This window comes from Mastigoproctus giganteus, chromosome 11 (genome assembly GCF_048544385.1).
Source record: "Mastigoproctus giganteus isolate SK-2022 chromosome 11, ASM4854438v1, whole genome shotgun sequence".
Classification (NCBI taxonomy): Eukaryota; Metazoa; Arthropoda; class Arachnida; order Uropygi; family Thelyphonidae; genus Mastigoproctus; species Mastigoproctus giganteus.
In genome coordinates, this window is record NC_143585.1 from 130,557,384 (window position 1) to 130,574,478 (window position 17,095).

Consider the following 17,095-nt stretch of genomic DNA (forward strand, 5'->3'; position numbering starts at 1 on the left):
AGTGCACGGAAACTAAGCACTTGTGAGGACACCTGATTGAAGTGTTTAATGGACTAAACAAACTAAACATTAATGACATTCTTAACTTTCTAGGACAACACACATAAGGGAACGTAAATTTACATTAGAATAGGATGGGTGTACGATAGTTGTGTGAAAACTGGCTTTCAGGCAGAGCAAACTTCCATTTGGTGTTGTAGAAGCGGGCAGTTTGAATTGAAGAAGGATTAGACAATTATAAGAATGGATGGGAAATTTTCCATTATACTAATACCAAACCAAAATTAAGTGATTTTAAAATTATATTTAAGAAACACTTAGAAATCATTTTAAATTATTTCTTCAATAATACTATGTTCTTCTCTTGTGTGAATACTACTTCAAACCATTAATCAAAATGGACATATTTTGTGTCTTGAACTTTAAATTAATGAAGTTTTACTGAAAGTAGTTTTAAAATTTATATATTTGTTTAGTTCTATTTGATTATCACTATATTTTAATAGTTGTCCCAAGTAATTAGGACATGTAATGTTTGACATTTAGATATGTGCACAAGTAGTTTGTTTTATGAATGTGATAAAATCAATTAAATAAAGCACTTAAAACTAGAATATAATTGTGAAACTATTTTAAATATGCTATCAATTTTAAACTTACTCCATCTTCTCCTCCAATTAACTGAAGCTCATCAACAATGAACACATTAATATTCTGAACATTTTTTCTTTGCTTCCAGCGGCGTGATAAAACATCCCATTTCTCAGGCGTACTAATGACAATGTTACCCTATATCAGAGAAGATTAAAATATGAATCTGAGCTTTAATAAAAACATTCCATGTCATTTTCATTCTTACTTTAATGTCAATTTGAAAGAAAGGTGTAAACACTTCTTCAATATATATATATATATATATATATATATTTAATTTAATATCAACACAAATATGCGGCGCGTGCACACATGTCTGAAACACTGAAGTTTTTAATCTTCAATTATTAATAATAATATACCAGTTTTTTTTTTTTTTTTTTTAAAAAGCCAATAGTGTTGGCTTCATTGATTTAATTCTGTTGGCTTTCTTTTTAAAAAAAGAAAGCCAACAGTATTAAATCAATGAGATATACTCTGTATCAGTATATCTTATTTATGTGTTAACAATTCTACTGCTCACCTTAGCTCTAAATAACATTGATAATATAAACTAGGGGGCTTTGCCCCCTGCTCGCTGTGCTTGCTTCTTTTGATAAAATAAAATAGAATACTTACAGAAGCTTTCAACTCTGTGTGTGTCTCTCTTCCACAGCTATGAATACATAAATACGTTACTATATCTATATAATATCGGTGTAGATAAAATAGACACCATAGACAACTCTTAAAGAAAAACTACGATCATAGTGTGAAAGGCATCATTTCATCTGTATCTCATACTGTGCTTATCCTTCACAACAAGTTGCCACGTATTGCACTACTGTACCTCGAATAAGTAACACTTCACTAATAGAGAAGACCATTGTCACTTATTCTCGGTGGACACCTCCACCAACATTGTTTCAAAGCTAGTTGGCTTTTCATCGGTCGGTGCCTTTCACACTACTTTAAGGACTGTCTATGGTGTATCTACACTGATATAGAATCTTAAACTATTAAACTCGTAAAATATTATGCCTTATTGCATTTAGTTTATTTAAATAAATATGTTACATATGGAAATCAAGAATGGTACCGCATGGTCATAGTGTGTGACCATGCTTAAACATAAGTTTGTTTTACCACAGTAAAACAAGCTTCTGTTACGTATTTTTATATTTGTTACGTATAACACACAACCCGCAACTCTCTTCTCCTCCCATTGGCTGAATAAATATCATTAGGATGAAAATTATTTTAATGTATAGAAAGATGATTGCATCAAAATTATTATACATCTGCAATATTTAGCATTTTATAAAAGAGCCAGAAATAAATAATTTACGTTAATTTGTTTTTCATGATCAACAATGCTATATTCATTATAAAACTAAAATATCAATTTTGTACTGAACACACTTTTTAATTTTTTTTTTTTTTTTAACTAAGTGGTTGTGCAAACTTGTATTGGTATTGGTGTTTTTGGGCACAAGGGCAACAGGGCCAAAATGTGCCTGTTCCTATGACATGTTTTTATATAAAATTTCGGTCCAGTTTGTCATCACAGAAAATCATATATTCGTATCTGCTTAAGAAAGGTAAATACTTCATTTAAATTCGCACTGTTTCCAATAATATGGGCGAGTGATAGAGGCTCTTTCAGTCTTGACAGTGAAAGGAAAGTATTTTTTCGAAAAAAGGAATAGTGCTTACAATCTAAGAGTATATGCTTGACGGTGAGTGGTAAAATACAATGCGTGCATTGAGGTGGGACTTCCTGCTTGAGTAGATATATATGGGTTGGATGTGTAATCTTGATAGAACAACCTCTTCTTGTCTGTTTTGCCTGAAGCTAGATTTCCATAGTGCAGGTTCCTCTTTGATTTCGAGCAATTTGTTGTTCATTTGAAACCTCCAGATTACAGACCACTGAATTGTATAGATTTTTTTAATGCTTCAAATAATCTATATATGGTACTTGGTAATGTGATGGTACTGTATTGATTGGTTGTTTGGCTGCCTGATCTGCTCTCTCTCGTTACCTGTGATACCCAGAATGCCCTGGGATCCAGCAAAATAACACTGCATGATTCTTACTTTGTAGGTGGTTTAAGCAGGAAAATATTTGTTTTATGACGGGATGCGATATATTGAAAGTTTATTGTCTAATGTAGACACTGCATTCATGGAATATGTGTATATTATACTGCTAGTATTATGGGAAGTGTTTCTAGGGCTAATTTTATTGCTTATAATTCTGCATGTAACTGCTACACTCAACATGTAGTGATATATAAAGTGTAAAAGACAGCTGCAGCACCAACAGAAGAGTCTGTTTTTGAACCATCTGAATATATTATACAGCGTTGAGCATTGTTGAGGGCATGGCCTTTATGTGGCTGTTTAATACATTCATCTGGCAGGGATTTCTTTCCCCATTGCTGAAAATAGGTATCACAATGAGGGAGAGTTACAGACCAGGGTGGATCAGGTGCATCAGGGGTGTCCAACGAGTCGATCGCGGATTTAATTTCGGTCGATCACGGTGAATTTTAAATATACAGTCATCCAACAATTTGTGCACCTTGTGAAATGAAATTTTTGAGATGGTTGATTGCGGCACATTTTGAAGGAAAAAAGTAGATCGCATCACAAATTAAGTTGGCCACTCCTTAGGTACATCATTCTCTTGAAGCATATTTTCAAAATTTATGTCCCAGGCATGTATCAATTCTTTTAATTGCATACCAGTGGATCTATTTTCAGTAACTTTGCTGTTGCAGAACTAGATCCAATCAGGGTTGAGAAGCAATGGTCAAACAGGATGGCTGGAAGGCTTTGAATATTGGCTGCATAGTTAAGGAGCAGTATTTTCTTTCTAAGGTGAAGCGGAGGTTCATATGCCTCTACATACAGACTCTTGACGGGATGTTCTAAAGGCTCCTAGCGCAGTACGAAGGGCACTGTGACAGATGGTGTTCAGTCTGGTTAGTGCAATTTTCCTAGCTGAGTCATAGACGACAGCTCTATAATCTAAGCGAGACCTGATAAGAGCACGATACAGATGTAGGAGAGAGAATCTATCGGCACCCCATTTCATGGCAGAAATGGACCGAAGAATATTTAGTTTCTTTAAACAAACAGTTCGGAGATATGTTATGTGAGAAACAAAGTTAAAGAAATCCCTGCCATTAAACATAGGAAATGAAGATTACTGGTGAATGGTATCAGGTGGTTCTTTAGCCGAAGTTCCGGTTCTGGATGCAGCTTGCATTTTTTGCAGAAGTGAATTGCAACTGTTTTTTGTTCTGACATACGATATCCATTCTGCTATGTCCATATTTCTAGCTTATTTATGGAGAGTTGCAGCTGTCTTTCAACAATATGAATATTTTTTGAACTGCAAGATAGAGTGGGATCATCAGCGTACATGTATAATTCAACAGTATTGGGAATGTTGTGGGTTATAGCAAACAGCCTAAGTGAAAAAAGAGTAGCGCTAAGTATTGACCCTTGTGGGACACCTTCTTCTTGGGTATAGATATGAGAAAGTACTGTTTGACAACGAACCTGAAAAGTTCTGTTTTGGAGAAAATTTTGAACAAATTTCAGTAAATGTCCCTGCAATCCTAGGGAATAAAGTTCTCGCAATATACCATATCTCCAGGTTGTGTCAAAAGCCTTTTCAAGATCCAAACTTACCATTACAAGATGTTCATTTTTCACATAAGCATTACAGATGTTAGTCTGCTTTCACCATGAGATCCAAAGGGGGTCTATTTTGTCGGAATCCAAATTGATTGTTATTCAGCAGATTTTTAGTTTCAAGAACCCAGGTAAGTCGTCTGTGTATCATCCTTTCTAGAGTTTTACCTAGACAACTGGTGAGGGAGATTGGTTGGTAATTTTGTGAGAGTGATTGATCCTTTCCTGGTTTGGGAAAGGCTAAAACAACGGAGTGGTGCCAAGCAGAGGGATATGTACCTTCAAGAAAGATCCGGTTAAAGAATGTTATTAGCAAATTCAAAGCTATATTGTTTAGATGTTTCAGCATTACATAAAAGATTCCATCAGCTCCAGTAGCGCTATTAGATGATCGGATTAATGCTCTTTGGAGTTCAAAAAGACAAAAAGGTTGATTGTAGGCTAGAGACTGGGTAGTTTGAAAGTTTATCTTATATTTTTCTGCTATGGCTTTAATTTTTTTTTTTTTTTGTTTTTTTTTTTTTGTTTTTAGGAGCATTAGAAACTAAGGCCATATTGCTCCGGATATGCGGTGGTCATTCCCTGACCTTTCCGCATCCTCCGTATTTGGTGGTGATGGACTCGAACCCCGGTCTAATCAAGAAGCGTGTGCTACGCACTGCTGCTCCTTCTCACCTGGCTACGGAGGCACCTACTTTAATTTGTAGAAAGGAAGCATCATAAGCTGTAGTGGCGGATGTTTCAGAGAAAGTCTCTGCAAGCGTGTTACCTATTTCTTGTGGTGAAGATATTTCTCATCCGTTCTTGGTTAAAACTGGAGCAGAAACCAGTAAATATTTGCCATTTAGATGTCAAATCTTTTTCCAAATAATTTTACTGCTAGTGTCTTTTGTGATAAAAGAGGCAAACTGTATCCATGATTGTTTTCTGGCTTGTCTTCTAATTTGTCATGCTTTTGCCTTAAGCCTTTTAAACTGAATTAGGTTGTCGGTGGTTGGAAACTTACAGAACAGATTCCAGGCTTTATATTTTTTCTTTTTTCGCTATGGTACAAGTGTCATTCCACCAGTGTTTAAGGTTTCTGTGTTTGAAAGCAGAAGACATTGGTATTGCTTTGGAAGCTGCTGCTAGTATTTGTTTAGTAATGTGCTCAGTGACATCATCAATGGATCCTGGTTGTATCAATTGGCTATCAAAGGAGATGGAGACAGAAAGCTTTTCCCAATCTGCTTTAGAAAATTTCCATAACACACGATGATTAGGGCAAGGTGTCTGTATTGTTTGAATTCTGCATATAATTGGGAAATGTTCACTGTTGTGCAGATCATTTAAACTGTCCAATCTATAATAGGAAGTAACGCAGGGAAACAAATAAGTCAATTGCTGACACAGATCCTGTGGAGAGATGAGTGTAGGTGTTATGACCAATGTATAGCAATGTTAGGTTCAGTTGGTCTATGAGCTTTTCTAGCAAATGCCCTCTATTATCCATGTGAGCATATCCCCATAGAGGATGATGTGCATTTAAGTCATAAAGAAGACAAAAAGAAGATGGTATTTGTTTTACAAGCTCTTCTAATTCTTTCAATGTGTAAATATTGTTAGGTGGAAGGTACAATAAGATGAGAGTTATTGTTTGGCCCATTGCTACACGAACTGCAACAGCTTCTATGTGGGTCTGAAGCAGAATGTTTCTTGCTGGAAATGTACAATTCACTAGAATTGCCACTCCACCATGTGCATAGCTTGAAGAAATTCTATCTTTTCTATGGGCTGTAAAATGTTTAATCGAATAAGTTACCCGTGGATTTAAGTAAGTCTCTTGCAAGCAAATGGCTACAGGATTATATCGTGAGATCAAATTATATATATCATTGGTATTACTGCATAAACCTCTGCAATTCTACTGTACAATGTGCTTCATTATTTGGTTTTAGAGAGGGAAGATGATTCTGTCTGTTTCTTGTAAGAGGGAGCAGTTTGCTTTTGACGATCATGTTTTGTCTTAACCTTTCTTGGAAAATAAGGGCGTCCATATTCTGTACTCCCTTCTACATCATCAGTTCCAGTAAATGAACATCCAGTCTCCATGTCATCTTCTGCACGAAGATCAAGGACTGTTTCTTCTTGTGCATTTACAGCTTCGCTGTCCATGCTGCTTGAATTTGGTTGTTTCAATTCAGTGGCGCGTTGTCTTTGTGGTTTCCTTTGTACTTTATCGATTGATGTTAGTTTAGATGGAACTGAGAGTGGGGGTATTGTTTATTTCGTCGATTGAAACAGGTTTGTTAGTGGGCTGATTTGTCAATAGTACAGATCGTGCCCATTCTGCAATGGATGTGTTACGTGGGATTGACGCCTCTGTTTGTGTAGCAACAGCTTGACAGTTTTGGGTAGCAGTAGCATAGCTGCATTTTGGCATAGTTACCTTGACTTTTCTTCTTGCTTCTTGATATGATACTTTGCTTTCGTTCTTAAACTTCTGTATCTTTTTTTCCATTTTATACAGATCACATGATTTTGAATAAGCTGGGTGATCCTTCTTACAATTTGGGCACTCTGGAGATTTTGCAAACTTGTACACCAAGATTTAAACTTATAATACTGCTGCATAGCGTTCATCATTTCTCGCTGAATTTTTTCTTTTTTGGAACAAATGATATTCATAACTGCAGTAGTTTAGTTTTAGAAAATGTAAATAAAACATTTATACCATCAACTTAATACATGTTCTAATTTAGTAGCTAATATCTTGGATATCAACAGAGATTTTTCTTTTTTTTTTTTTAACCTAAAGTGGACACTTATTTTGTTTTACTTTATAATGTAGCTGTGAATACAGACCTTTTCACTGATTTTTTTTTCTTTAGTTAGCACATAACTATATAAAAATAATACATGATAATCATATATCATTTTTTTTAAAAATTAAAACTTAAGTGATCACATTTGTTCATCAATGAAGTCCAGTTTTTGAAAATTATTATACAGACATAAACAGAGATTTTTTTATTCTAAAATTTTCTAAAATGGAAGGTTATTGAGATAGTTTAAGTGTCAGTGAAATTTCTCTATGATGGATTTCTCCATTACTTTGGAAAGAGTAAAAGTAAGTGCAACAGTGCAATAACCGGATGGGAAAGATTTGCACCCCCCCCCCCTTTTTGGAAATCACTCGATATGAGTGAATTTACAAGTAGAAAAACATCAGTGGAATAAGAAAGTGAAAAAAGGTGACACAGAACAGACGTAAGCTCAGAGGTACAGGTTTTGAAAACAGTGGAGAAATGGCATCAGGATCTGGAGCTTTCTCTTAATGTTAGAATTCTTCTAACATCCTTCTGTCAGAAGACCACAGGAGGAATCGAGTGGAGCGGATATGGTGAGTGTAGGTTTACCAAGATCATCAATACAAGAGTTTGTTTATTTTTTCTCTCCTCTGTGTGGTATATAAGTCACTATTTACCCTAAAGGATTAAGTAAGTTGCATGGAAGGAAAATATTACATGCAACAATATACTAAAACAAATAAGGCATTAAAAAAAAAAAAAATCCACAGATTCTTCAAACAGTTAGAACAGGTTTTATGACATTTTGGCAGTAGTATTGAAAACAAGAGAAAAGCTCCTGAATCAATCAGATTTAATTCACCACAACCAAGGTAAAATTTTAAAACTGTGTTGAAAAATATATATTTAACCCTTTTGTACCCTTTGTTATAACTGCAGTAGTCGACCCTAGGCCAAAAATACCTGAAAATGAGATTTGAAACTCTACACTATGTAGGCATTTGTGAAAATTTATCAATGAATTTTTTCTGCTGGTTACCCATACTATCTAATTCGCTAAACAAAATTTTAATATTAATAATCACAGTAGTTTTCAGTAGAAGGATTGCTAAGAAATTTGCATGCCTTTTTAAAATTCTTTGGCATTCAAGGTAAGTGCACACAAGATAAAGTTTAAGTTTGACTTTAGTTTTTGTAAGTTTATAAAATACCTATATTTTTGGATATTATCTGCAGTTGAATACTTTTAACAGATAAATTTTCTTGAACTCTTTTGGGGGTATCATCTATGGTAGTAGATGCACTACCATCAAAGGAAGGATATATAATTATTATTTATTTTAGATTTTTTTTCAAAACACAATTCTTTGTGAGCAGTGTTAACCTTGGTTTGTCTCTATACACAAAGTGAGAGTGTTCCTTATCATTGGAAACAGAGAAAATTTTCTACTTCTATAAAGCAACTGACAAGCCAGGTAACTTAGAGGTACAATATTCCCAGAGTTCTAAGAACTAACCTGCAATTGCAATATGTACAGATTATCTTGAGAGTAATTGTGGTGTAAAACATTTTCTCACCCTACAGTTACCAACAGTAAAAAAAAAAAAAAAAAAAAAAAACAGACTTCCTAACAGTGACAGGTAGCAGCATTTCATCATATTTCTGTAAAATTAGAGAATTTTTCCTTTAAAATTTTGTGATTATATCAAATACAAATCAAAGTAAGTTTTGTAACAATACAATTTTAAATGACACCCACTACGAGTAGCACACACTTAAGTAACAACGAAGGTGAAGATTTCAGGTTACACACTGCTTTTTTGAAGTTTATAACATGGCTGCCGACAGAGATTTCTGTTGAAATTTTGTTATAAGATAAATATACACTCCAGAAAAGTCTGCAGAAATATCATTTTATTCAATAATGTGGGGTTTTTCTGTTTGATTTGTGATGAGGATGGCAATTTCCTTCAAATTTTGTTAGTAGATGAAATACACACTGAAAGAAAATAAATATTCTCTTTTTTGAAAAACAACTCATTGTGAGGAGCAGAAAATTTTGTTTTTATTTGTGTGCAAAGAAACTATTATAAAGCAGTTTCTTTCTGAACTAAACACTTGAGAGCACACAGACACCTTATTTGAGCAAACCATTGATGCTTCAAAAATTTTGTGTTGGTTTAGCAAGGGCCATATGTACTTGCTTAAGCCAGAAATAAACTAAAAAGGCTTAGTAGCATTTTCATACTTGATGCGACATTTTCCAGTTTTCTTGATAACCTATAGAGATTTGTGTAATTATAAAGGTAAAAAATCAAAGAAAACATTACTGTTTAAAGGTACTAGGAATTATGGTTGCAGTAGATCAAATTGTTAAAATTTTATCTGGATCTAATGGACCAACATGAATATTACCAAAGGGTTAAAACTCTACCTACTCATATTGGGCTCTCACTCAGCTGCTCTAAAGTAACATCAAACTACACAACAGCTCATGAAAGCAATTTTTGACTAGTATACATATTTGTATTTAACAACAATAGTGCAGTGTATGTTATAAAGCTTATAGAACGGGCAGCAGTGATAGAAGAGAAAAGTGCCACCCTTTATGGATAAATTACAAGTATTAACCAGCAAATAATATCCAAAAATATGGATACTCTTTGGAATATATGTGTAATTATACACAATATACAACAGAGCTTGCTTTCATGTATAGCTTGTATACATTGAGTTGCATTATTATAATGGCAGCAAAACAAAACTCAGTGATCTTTGTTACAATGTGTGAGAAATTGAAAAAGATTGCATGTGCCTCTTTATAAATTCCTCAAGAAGAATTGTTAATTCCACTCCCCAAAACTCCAATGGGACAGATTTTTTCCCACCTGAAATACATTTATATCATTCTCTTCAATCTGTGCATGCATAATCAACTATTGCAACTTGAAGATGCACAGTAACTGTGCATCTTTTTAATCTGTTCAATTTTTCATTCACAGTCTCTTCCAACTCATATACATACAAAACAAAAACAATTTCTTATAGCATTAGCAGAGGCATATGATGCAAGAAAGCAAGCTTATTCAGCATCAGCCAAAAAAAAAAAAAAAACCCCAACCACTACTCCCATTTCACCCCTCCGTTCGTTCGAAATACCTGTCCAGCTGAGCCTTAAATTTGTTTAGGCTATCAACTTCAACAACAAGCGATGGGAGTCTATTCCACAAACCAACTGCCCGCTGGCTAAAGGCAAATTTCCGCACATCTATCCGACATCCATCCTTCCTCAATTTGAATTTATGCCCTCTCAGGTGATTATTCTGAGAGGGCATAAATTGAGCATGCTCAAGCCATTCAAAGCCTTATACACCTCTATCAGATCACCTCGGCGATGCCTAGTCTCCAGGCTCTGTAATTTGCAAAACTTAAGCCTTTCTTCGTAAGAGCAACCCTTTGTTCCATTCACTAATCTTGTTGCCCTTCTCTGTACTCGTTCCAGCAGCTCTACATCCTTCTTGAAATGAGGCCTCCAGACCTGTATACAGTACTCAAGGTGTGGCCTGACCAATGCCTTATACAAGGGAATAATCACATCCCTGTCCCTGCTAGAAAAATTCCTGTATATCATTGACAAGACACCATGAGCTACTCTTGCAGCTCGTCTGCACTGCTCAGAGAACTTCATATCCGCCTGCACAATTACCCCCAGGTCCTTTTCATTCTCTACCACTGTCAACGTAGTACCACAGAGTTGATACGGTGATCTGGGGTTACTGTTTCCCATATGTAGTACTTTACATTTGTCAATGTTAAACTTCATTTGCCACCTCTCAGCCCATCTGTTCAACCTTTCCAGATACTGTTGCAGCAGCATAGTATCAGTAGTGTCCTTAACAACCCTGCCAACCTTGGTATCGTCTGCAAACTTGGACATTAAGCCTGATACACCATCATCAATATCATTTATAAATACAGAAAACAACAATGGACCCAACACTGAACCCTGAGGAACTCCACTAATAACATTAGTCCACGTTGAGCAGTGTCCATTGATTACCACTCTGTCTTCTGCCACTCAACCATCCCTTTATCCATAGCAGCAATTTGCCTCCAATGCCACACTTCTCCAATTTGTGCAGCAGTCTTCCATGCGCAACAGTATCAAAAGCCTATCTAGGATCCAAATATATAATATCAAAGTTATTCAGTTCTTTTGTGACTACATCATAGTATCCAATCAAATTGGTCAGACAAGACCTGCCCTTAACAAACCCATGCTGTGTCTGAGCTATAACTGAATTCTTGTCCAGATGATCCTGCAGTGCTTCTTTAACCAGTGCCTCCATTAATTTTCCTGGAACAGAAGTTAAACTCACAGGTCTATAATTACTTGTGTCAGCCTTTGATCCTCCTTTGTGAATTGGGGTCACATTTGCACATCTCCAGTCCATGGGTACCTCCCCTGAGTCCAAAGAAGCTCTCATAATTATGGCTAGGGGTTTGCTTACTTTTTTTTTTTTTTTTTTTATGTGAACCCCAAACACGAGAGGTATTAGAACCTATAGTACTTAGTACCGTGCTTGGGTTGGAGATTGAGAAGATGAAAGAAGATATTTGTTGACATTGGACTTGAACTTCTGTAGATTGTAATTTTCAGGAAATACGTATGAAGGAAGGTTGTTCCAGAAAACGGCAGTTGAATGAATAAATGAGGATAATGAAAAGTTGGTTCTGGGGGTTTGAAGTTGGACAGTAAATGGATGTTGGCTGGTGGCGGCACGTGTTCAGACTGTTTTGAAAGAGAGAGTGGGAATTACAGAAGCTAATTCAGAAGAACAGTGCCCATGGAAGTATCTGTAGAAGAGGCATGCAGCAGAAACAGTGCGTCTATTAGACAGCGAGTGGAGAGACTCTGTTAGAGATGAATCATTAATTAACCTAACTGCCCTCTTCTGAATGGAATCAAGAAGCCTGAGAGAGGTTTTGGGGGCACCACCCCAGATGTGGGAACAATATTCCATGGCAGGGCGGATTTGCGATTTATACAGAGTGAGCAGCTGTTTGGAAGAAAGGTAACGCCGAGAGCGAAAGAGAAAACCAAGTTTTTTAGATGCAGAGGAAGCAATATTTGTAATGTGCTTGTGCCAAGAGAGATTAGAAGTCAGGGTAATCCCCAAAAGAGATATATCCTTTTGCCTAGAAATTGGAGTGTCACTAAAGATAAGCATAGGAGCAGAAGAATCCTTTTAGCGAGATATAAGACAAGACTGAGTTTTAGAAGGGTTGAAATCAACTAAGTTGTCTTTGCCCCACTGGAGAATTACCTGAAGATCGGCATTTAAGGAATTGGTAGCAGATTTTCGAGAAGTTGAGGCTGATTGAGCAGGACAAGGTTTCTCAAAATGGAAAGTTGAATGCAATGTGCTATCATCGGCAAAACTATGGATAGGATTTCCAGTCAATGGAAGAAGGTCATTGATATACAAGAGGAAAAGAGTGGGAGAAAGAACTGAACCTTGGGGGACACCGGCATTAGTGGAGAAGTTAGAAGACAGAGAGCCATCAACCATCACCCTCAGTGAGCGATCAGAGAGAAAACTGGATAACCAATTACTAAAAACAGTTGGCAAACCATAAGATGGAAGCTTGTTTAGAAGACCTTTATGACAAACACGATCAAAAGCCTTTGAGATGTCAAGAGCAACTACTTGTGTTTCACCGAACCTTTCCATTGAATTAGTCCATAAATGGGTAACATAAGCCAGAATATCTCCAGTGGATCGACACTGACGGAATCCATACTGGTGATCATTGATCAGACGGAAGGTTTCTAGGTAGTTTAAGAGTTGGCGGTTAATTGATATCTCCATTACTTTAGAAAGAGTAGAAGTAATTGCAATGGGACGATAATTGGATGGGAGGGATTTGTCACCCTTTTTAGGAACTGGCTGGATATGAGCAAATTTCCAAGCAGAAGGAAAAACACCTTTAGAATAAGAAAGTGAAAAAAGGCGGAAAAGAATAGGAGTAAGTTCAGGAGCACAGATTTTGAGAACAAGTGGAGAAATACCATCAGGACCTGGAGCTTTCTTAGCATCGAGATTCATCAAAATCCTTCTGATATCCTTTTGACTGAAGACCACAGGAGGCATCGAATGGAGTGTGTTGGGAATGGTGGGAGGTGTTTTACCAAGATCATTAATACATGAGCTGGAAGAAAAATGGGATGCTAGCAGGTCAGCTTTATCCTTGGCTGAAATGACAACAGAACCATCTGGTTTGGACAGAGGTGGGAGCAGAGATGGGCAAAAGTTGCGGCCAATAGCTTTGGCAAGAGACCAGAATGCCCGGCTACTATTAGGGCAAGAAGCAAGTTTTCTACTCTTAGCCTGTTCAAACTCTAGTTTGGACTGATTAATAACTGCTTTACAATTGTTGCGAGCTTTGGCATAGGCAGAAAATGAAACTGAAGAATTAGAAACAAGCCAATTACGATATGCAACATTCTTCTCTTGGACAGCCTTAGCACATTTATTGGAAAACCAAGGTTTAGATAAAGGACGAGATTTTAAAGTGGAGTGTGGGATAAAGGATTCCATTCCTGCAAGAATAATTTCACTGACACGATCTGAGCAAACGTTGACATCAGAACTTTTGAAACAGTAATCCGACCAAGGAAAAGAAGTCTCGCAGGTCATCCCATTTTGCATTCTTGTAATGCCAAACAACACGAGGTTGGGAATAGCCATGAGATAAAGGTTCCATTGGAGAAGAGACAATCACCAAGTTGTGATCTGAAGTGCCTAAAGGAGCTCTCATTTCGACCGTGTACTTAGAAGGGTTGTTTGTGAGAAAAAGGTCAAGCGTATTGGCTGTATGATTAGGATTGTCCGGTATTCTTGTAGGTAAATGAACAATCTGTGCTAGGTCATTAGTAATTGCAAAAGCCTCAGCATCTCGACCTGCTGGGTCGGTGTGACTAGAAAACGGAAACCAGCTGGAGTTGTGAACATTAAAATCACCAAGAAAAATTACTTCACTATTAGGAAAGTTGGACTGGAGAAAGTCAAGTTGCAAAGAGAGGAAGTCAAAGAGCTCCAAGTGATTAGTCGAGTTGGGAGAACGGTAGAGACAACAGATGAATTTGACACAATGAGGTAGAGAGATTTTAAGCCAGAGAAGATCAAAGAGAGGAGATTCCAAATTGCCAAGTCTCTGACAGGGAATATCAGAACGGACATATGCACAAGTACCACCTTTGAGGCGAAAGGAATCATACAGCAAATAATTTGGGCATCTGAGATGAGCAGTAGTTGAATCAACCGATAACTGAGATTCTGTCAGAAAAGTACATGAGGTTTGGCAGACTGCAAGTGGAAATGGACATCGTTGAGATTAGAATTGAGACCACGTATATTTGTGAAATGAATTAGGAAGTCCTTGGGAGGACTTCCTTCCTTTGCTGCCTCCTTTAATATAACTGGATAGATCCCATCCACCCCGGGTGCCTTTTTTATGTTTATCCTCAACAATTTCTCCTCCACTTTCCTCTCAGTTATTAGAAAATCATCTAGCTCACTGCCAATGTTTACTTCACCTACGACATTCCCCTTCCTGAATAACTCCTCATGTGTGAATGTAGATGCAAAATACTCGTTTAGATTGTTAGCCACCTGAGCTGGATCCTCAACTGTTGAACCATCAACATCCAGTGGACCAATCTGATTCATCCCTTTCCTTCTTGAGTTTAAATAGGTAACGAACTCTTTTCTGTTTTTCTTTGCATCCTTTGCCAAGGATTTCTCATAATCTGCCTTTGCCTGCCTAATCTCCTTTGTGACTTGGTTATAACCAACTTATATCTATCATAGGCTTCCATGTCACCCATTAATTTGTATGTATCCCATGCATTTTTCTTCTCTGCCATATGTCTCATTAGTTCATCTGACAACCATTTAGGCCTGAACCTTGAACAGTATTTCTTGGTTGGTATGTAAAGCCTGGTAGCTTCCAAGATTAGTTCCTTGAATGCTTCCCATTTTGAATTTGCTGTTGGTAACATCATCAGGTGGTCCCACTGTATAGAATTTAAATACTGTCTCAGACCATCATAGTCGCCTTTACGAAAGCAAAAACCATTCCCTTTACCTCTGATGGTAGTTACCTCCTTGAGTAAATCCCACTTCAGCACACTGTGATCACTGCCACCCAGTGGTTCCTTTATCTGCAGATTCCTAATGCATGAAGAATCACTACTGATAATCAGATCAAGAGTATTATTCCCTCTAGTTGCCTCCCAAACATGCTGGTGTAGAAAACAATCATCCAATAAATCCACAAAAGCCTTGCTAGTGTGTGAGTGACCAACCCACAAATTCCAGTCAATATCTGGGAAATTAAAATCCCCCATTATAAGACTCTCTGATTTACTGGCCCATTCTATTTCCCTGTACAGTATCTTATTATACTCCTCAGAGTCATTAGGCCTATAGCACACTCCTACTCTCAATTTTGATTTACCTATGCTTATGTCACACCAAACTGACTCGACACTGCCCTGTCCATCAATGTCAACTGGCTTCACTTCCTTGGATTTTATGTGTTTTTTAACTAATAGCATAACCCCTCCTCCCCTCCTGTCCTGTCTATCCTTTCTATACACATTGTACTCCCCAAATTCCAGTTCTGCATTCCTTATATCTGTGTGACATCACGTCTCTGATATCCCAACAATATCTGCCTTTGATGTTTTGAGCAATACCTCAAATTCATCAAATTTATTTACTAAACTCCTAGCATTGGTGTACACACAAGTATACATGCACCTGTTTCTATTCTTAGCTACCCTAACACAACCCATGTGTTTAATTGTACCGCAATGACTTCCAGCAGTCTCTGAAATATCCTGCATCTTGTTTTTCAGGCTTCTGCTCATTCCAATAAAAGCAGTGCAAGAATCTCTTTCACCTCTGCCAGTGGCTACTGTTAACCCATTAGTCTTTGTCTCCTCCCAAGCTAGCAGTTTTCCGACCCACCTAACACTGCCTCGATAGCATCAGCAAATATTCTTGCACCCTTTCTATTTAAGTGTATCCTATCCCTGTAGAAGCAATCTCTCCTGTTAACAAGTACATTCCAGGCTGAAAAAAATTCTACCCCTTGAGCCTTGCACAATCTTTCCAGGGCCAAATTGATCAACAAGGCTCTCATCATATACTCCCTCCTATCGTGTCTGGGCAGAATTGCCCAGAAAGATATAAGAAAACAGATATGAGAATGTGTGGAATGAAAGCACTCAGCTATTATATAAACATCTATTAAGCATATATAGTAATAGATATGAGAATTTAAATGTAGTAATTAAGAAATAGTTGAAAATTAAAAAATATTTACAAATAACTTTGTACACATGAAACTGTTAAAAAATAGTTCTTACCTTTGCAAGCATTTTTAAATCAGTACCCGTTTCACCAGTAAGCATAACAACTTTTTTGCCCAGCTGGACACCAAATTTATTGTTCCAATCATTGTATATTATTTCTGAAAGCGGTTCTTTGGGAGTAACATAAACACACCGACCATCAGCATTTTGAGAAAACAAACGTAAAATGGCAAATTCTGCACAAATAGTTTTTCCACTGCCAGTAGGAGCTCCAATAAACACATTATCATCACTATTATATACCGAATTAAATACTGAAAAGGAAATTTAAAATTAGATAAATAATTCCACTCTAATTTATTATACTGTAAATCATAACAAAAGTAACAATGAAATAAAAGTTGCAGGATTATATTTAAATGCAGACTGAAATAATTTGAAAATTATATGCATTAAACTTCTGTCTGAGGACACTTTTGTCTTTCCCATTGACTTTGTATGCATTGATTGAATGCATACAAGGTCATGGGAATGAAACATTCATTCCCACCATTAGTTTGCCTAGTTCCTCCTTCAATT

General features: G+C 36.7%; 1 protein-coding gene across 1 annotated transcript in view; it reads right to left on the reverse strand.

Moving 5' to 3' along the window:
• The window catches only part of Brr2 (U5 small nuclear ribonucleoprotein l(3)72Ab), a 570,943-nt gene that overhangs the window by 160,193 nt on the left and 393,655 nt on the right, over positions 1-17,095 (reverse strand). Inside the window, exons 29-30 of the mRNA XM_090384330.1 lie at positions 16,571-16,830; positions 661-789 (exon numbers count right to left, since the gene is read on the reverse strand). Coding sequence (XP_090240456.1) covers positions 661-789; positions 16,571-16,830 — 389 coding nt within the window. The remainder of the gene's footprint in view (positions 1-660; positions 790-16,570; positions 16,831-17,095) is intronic.